This window comes from Crocodylus siamensis, chromosome 12 (assembly GCF_052110815.1).
Source record: "Crocodylus siamensis isolate JL-2025a chromosome 12, ASM5211081v1, whole genome shotgun sequence".
Classification (NCBI taxonomy): Eukaryota; Metazoa; Chordata; order Crocodylia; family Crocodylidae; genus Crocodylus; species Crocodylus siamensis.
The window spans coordinates 5,891,708-5,897,707 of record NC_143406.1 but is presented as its reverse complement, the minus strand read 5'-3'; the positions used below and the strand labels follow the sequence as shown (position 1 = coordinate 5,897,707).

General features: G+C 42.8%; 1 protein-coding gene across 1 annotated transcript in view; it reads left to right on the top strand.

Moving 5' to 3' along the window:
• The first annotated feature begins 702 nt into the window (after window positions 1–702).
• Window positions 703–6,000, top strand: part of LOC149854520 (arylacetamide deacetylase-like 4) — a 28,234-nt gene continuing 22,936 nt past the window's right edge. Inside the window, exon 1 of the mRNA XM_090024672.1 lies at window positions 703–766. Within this exon, the coding sequence (XP_089880798.1) occupies window positions 703–766 (64 nt within the window). The remainder of the gene's footprint in view (window positions 767–6,000) is intronic.

Sequence of the window (6,000 nt, the reverse complement as noted above, 5' to 3'; positions counted from 1 at the left end):
TTTATTTTTTAACGTTGCACTTGGCCCAGTCTTGCCTACAGCTGATGACATTTTCTCTGTTTATCAGGGTGTGCTGGATTGCATAGAGACATCCTGTAGAATTGCTGGTGGGGCATGGTGGAGGGGATTGCCTGTATTTGATTCAAATATTTTTGCAGATTCACTTCAGATGTTGTACATGCTGGCAGAATCGAGTCAAGGTTTGGTCTCTAATGCCTTATTTTTCAGCTGAGAAAAATGGAGGCTGCTTATGCTTTATTCCTCGTAGTGGTTCTCAGTGCTGTCTTTACTGTACTGGTGGCACTTATACTTTATTTTAACTTATACTTTATTTTAGCTACAGCGATTTACCATGACCTGAAGCTGTAATTTTGTGCATTCTCGACCGAGTGGGAGTTTGGAGTGGGAGACTTTAATTATACTGTGTTATGTCTCTAAGTGTATAAGCCGTTGCTTTACCTGGAGCATATCTGTATGCAAGTTTAATGTAAGTGATGCTTATCAAATATGTAGCGCTGTTCAGTGCTGTGGCCTTAACAACCCAAAAACTAGCTACCTTCCATTATTTTAAAGACTTTCTGCTACTTCTTTTTCAGTTTCTTTGCAACGAACCGAAGAGGAATTGGAAAGTGAACTGTGGGGTGACACCTGCTACGGACCTAACCATTAGGCAGATAACTCGGGTTTGCTACAGGGGAAGCAATGGGCAGCACACGGCATCTGGTGTTGCGTGCTGAAGAAAATGATGTTCTTGAATGGTGTGGATGTAAGAGGTGTGTGCTCCCTTGCTGGCAGCTGACATAAAAATCACAAGAGAAATAAATGAAGACTTTTTTCAGGGAAAGACAAACATTTTATTTGATACTTTATTTTTGGTTATGAAAGTCAGGTTAAGTGAAGATGGTTCAGTTCAACAGTATAATGGGATTTGCAGTGACTTGTGAGGGGGAGGCTTGCATTTATAGTATACCTGGAGTGATGGGCACCAGTGGCAATGAAGCTACAGTGATATAGGCAGGCAATAGTAAGCAACTCTTTTTTTTGCTTTTAATGATCTTTTTTTTAAACAAGCAGAACATAGCTTTTGAAGGCTTCCTAATATGTAGGCCATGTGTTGGCTTGAGCATACAACATCAAGTAGCCAAGTGGTGAACTACTGAATATTTGAGATATTTCAGTGTAAAAAGCCAGTTCTCATTATAATTCATACAAATTCTGACTAAGACAGTGGTTAGCTGGGAGCAGGGTTTTCCTGAGAGGGCGTTCTCAGTGTCTGAGGCCTTCTTCACCCTGCTGAAAATAGAAGAAGCTGGAATTGCATTGAAAAAACGTCTTTCTTTGACACAGAGAGGCAATGGGTGGGACATATTGGCAGGTCCCTAAATGCAAAGACGTACCTACATCTTCCTGTGGACTCTTCTCCCTCTAAGGGTTTGCATATGATAAAACGCTTGTCATTTCATGCAGCTGCACCACACGAACCTGTCTGGTCCATGCATATTTGTATTGATTTGAATGGCAGTATTTTGTCTCAGCTTGAGCGTCCCGCTCCATGGCACGGATCCCCAAAACACACCTGGCTGTGCTGAGTTTTAGGCTCAGTCAGAAAAAAAAATGGAACCGTTATTTGGGGCATATACATAGATCTATGTCTGCTTACAGAACAACTCTGCTATAAACTTAGGTTTATCGCAAAGCACAGGGCTCCTGGAGGGAGACGGCTTATAATGAACTAAAATTTAAAAAGTGGTCGGTCAGGTGAGGGACATATTTTTCTAGTGCAGGAAAATACAGAGTTCAATTGGGTCATAGAATGGGATCCTGCATGCAACTTTGCTCCTCCGTATTTCTTGATTTATGTAAACTATTTGTTGTGGAAGTCTTCTTGCTTATCTTCTGCTGAGCTGAAGTCATATTCATGAAATGTTCTCAGGACTGACTAAATTATTGTATTTTCTAGGGTGTCCTCATTGAAAGAGGTACTGATTGTGTCAGCAGAGGGCATGAATCTCTGTTCAGTTTGCATATAAAAAAAAAAAAAGACCCGTTTTTAGAGCGAATGTGGTACGGTGACGTGTTGTGTCTCATTTCCGCCTCATTTTGTGTTTTCCTGGTTAGGAACTCTGAGTCATGTCTGGTTGGGTGATCAGCAGGACCAATTAGTGAGCGTGGTGCACTTAATAAGATTACTATTTTCAGTATGCAAGGTAAAACAGGTATTTTTGTATGGCATTTCAGGGAGCAAAGGAAGATCAAGATGCAGTCACTTCTTTCGAGGTGTTCTCTGAATTTCTGTGCTCCAAATATAACACCCACAAACACGAGTGTTTTGGGTTGGAGCTATTGGAGATTCCTTCTGGACGATGACTGCACAAATACTGGACTTGGACGAACCGGTTTGGGTTTGGAATCAGAAGGCCTGTACCTCCGAAATCTGACAGAACAACCTCATGTGTCCGCGTTCCAGCCCCAGCTTTATCCCAGGTCGGTTGTGAGACTGCACCACCTAACAGTAGCACTGTCAGGTGTGCAAACACCCGCGCACGATTCAGAGAGATTTCAAATAGGAATCTACAGTGTCAAAAACATGCAGACCTCTTGTGGTCTTTCCAGGTTTTTTGCAGCAGAAGAATTGCTCTATTATTTTTCTGTAGTTGAAAAAAATATGTGAAAAGTACCTTTTCAAAGGGGTGCCCCGAGTCGAACAGGGGTGCCCCCAGTCTGATAAAGTTGAGGACCCGTGATCCATAGCTTATAGAGTTGCCACAGTCATCTGTAGCAACCCAGCATCCAAATGACCAATTAATATACTTCCCCAAGGTCTGCATTTTGCACATTGGCTTCTATTCTACCCAGGAGAGCACACAAACACCAGCAGGCTCTCCCTATGCCTGAAGAAGGGTGCTTCTGCCCAAAAGCTTGCCAAGAACAATTTGCAGAGAACAGTTTGCAAACTGGTCTAATAAAAGATATCACATTTACCCAAAGAACCTTATCTGCCTATGTCCTTAGACCAACACAGCTGCAACCAACACCTGCATACTTCCCCACACAAAGCATGTAGGCTTTGTCATGTAGGAAGATTGTGGGTCCCACATACTATAGATTTATAGATTCATAGATTGTAATGCTGGAAGGGACCTTGGAAGATCTTTGGTCCGACCACCTGCACCAGGCAGGAAGGATAACTTGGGGCCAGGTAGCCACAGCAAGGTGACTGTCCAGTCTCCTCTTGAAGATTTCCAGGGTAAATCTAATTTATTTCTCATTTTAAACAGGCAAAGATCTTAGATGAACTGGGTATCTGGAAGGAGATAACTGGTAAGAGGCTGGGTCTCAGTGGAGTACCACCATGGAAGGATTCAGCACTCTTCATAAAAGACCTGCAGTTTGATGAGGTGCAGGCAACAGTTTATCAGCCAAAGTTGCCATCTCCTGGCCAAAGGAGACAAGTCCTTTTTTTTTGGTCTGGGAATGAATGTTCATGACAAGGAATGATATTTTAAAAAAAAAAAAAAAAAAAGCTGTTGAACCTAAAGAATGGTTCAGGTTTGGTCTGAGAGATCTGGAAGAGCACACTGCTTCATTCTGCTTCTTTTTCTTTTTTCTTTTAGTAGAACCACGTGATTTCCTCCTACTTTACATTTGCAACTTTAATGTAGATAGAACAGGTCACACATAACACGTCGGCAATTTAGGGTCAAATATATTAGCGGGATGTTGCAATTATCCCCAAACTAAGCATTATAAACCCAGAAAATTCCAAGGTAAAAGAAGTCCGAATATAGCTAAGGAGATGGACACTAGGAAAGCCGACCAGCCCTAATTCTCTTCTCTAGGTCACCATGCAACAAATATGTGCTTAGGATGTATTCATAGATTCATAGATTCATAGATGCTAGGGTCGGAAGGGACCTCAATAGATCATCGAGTCCGACCCCCTGTCTCAGCTTTAATTTAAACTGATTTAAAAAAACCACATTTGGAGTTTTTTTCCCTGTCTCTTTTTGCTTCACTTTGAGTGCACCATAGAAGTCACAGAAGAGGGATGCTGGGGTGTTCAGGTGCCTCTGTGTTTGGAGCCTGGTTGGCTACACGTCCCCGGAGAATTCAGCTGGCCGAGAGACTTGTCGGTAGTACGGCAGCCTGTCCTCGGTGGTGCATCTTCCTCCTGGGATCGCGATCATGCTTTTCTTCTATTCCTGCATCCAAGGAATCTTCTGGTGGCATTTAGGGTTGTCAGCGTTTCTTTATACTGTTCCTGCATAAGGACAGGAGGAATCCCACCATGCCTCACTGCAAGGCAGGGGTTTAAGAATAGGAGGCCACCTCTCCTGTTCAAAGAGGACACTTCCATATAGAAGTTTGCAGAGCAGCAAATGCTTTGTCAGCTTTGCTGTATGCAAAACTAGCATTACGCCTAAAAGAAAGGGGCTTCAAATCCAGCCTCTGCAAAACATTTCAGGGATTTTTCTTTGTTTGTTTGTAATTTTACGGCAACTCAGAAGCAACTGTGTTATTCCCTTATCGAGATCATTCTGCCAAAAGAAGTGTTGTGATGCTGGGTGCCAGTTTTCTTCTGGGACCCGTGTCTTAAACTGGCCATCGTCTTGTAAATGCTCAGATAATCGATTCTCTGCTCAGCAGTTAAGTGCTATAATTTTGTAGGGGGTGCATTATGCTCATCCATAATGAAGTGGCGAAATCCCCGCTCGGCTCAGCTGCAGGGTGACTGGCGCCTCCGCTCTAAACACTGCGACACTCCTAAGTGAGTCTCTTGGATCTCGTGAGAAGTGTTAATTTACTAGGTTTTGAAATACGTCCAAACGAGCAGCCTTATGGTTATCATAGATAATTACACAGAAGTTCACGCCGGACAAATTCCTCGGTTTCCCTGTGCAGAGCGCCTACCAATATTGGATCTTTCAACAGCCTTCCTAAAAATCTGTCTCACCATGTGTCCCGGGGACCAACAGATGCAGACTATTTTGAACAAAGGGGCAGATGAGGAAATCCTTTGCAAAGGAATTGGTGCCCTCTTCTCTTGAGGGGTTTCTAAAATGGGCTTCCCCACAGATCTCAACGGTGGCAGCATGGCTCTCTCTCTCTCTGGTTCAGAAGCCCTAAAAAGTTTAACACGCAAAAATGAAGTTTTATTTTCTACCCATGGGGACTTTTTACTATCTTTAATTTTCCCTGAGCCCGAGAAAGGGCATGCGTGTCCAAAAGCTTGCAGAAAAGGGTCATTTTTTTTTTTTTTGGTGATTTCTTAATTGGTCTAATAAAAGGTAACATCTCTGATCCAAGAGCCTTAGAGTTTTGCATTTCTTTTTTGTCTACCAAATAGATCCCTAAAAAGTTTTAACTGCACTAATAAAGCACCACTGCAAACCTTTTATTTTCCCGGATGCTCTGAACAAGTGTGACGCAACGTTGCCAAAAATAGTGACTCTGTGGCTGTGTGGATTGGGTAGGTAAGCCTGAAGAGTGCCAGTGACACAAAAAACTCTTCCCGTTTTCCTCGCTGTCTTGTGTGTATTCATTTTTGATAAAGCAGCGGAGCCTGTTCCCAAGGTCCCAGCACCACAAGTGCGAGCATGGCCATTCCAGGGGAAAAGGAGACCCAGTGCAAAATGGATAATACAAATGCAAAAACACAGTGAAAAATAAATGTATGGCAAATACTTGCAGCAGGGCTGGTGGAATTCATGACGTAGGAATTCAATGCTTTTTCTGTGTTCATTCATGACAAAATTTTGGGTGTTTAATTTTTTCTGACTTCAGGTATTCAACTTTTGTTTTAAGGTGATCAATCCACGTGTCTTTGCAGGTTTTCTACCCCTGGAGTAAATAGCAGAGTGGTAGAGGTCAACCTTTCATGTGTTTTTGTTCTCATTTTGGAACTATTGAAGCCTTTACCAGAATTAAAATATAGATTCAAAGATGGGTAGGGGCTGGATGGGACCTCGCAGATCATTGGATCTGCCACCCCCCGCCCCG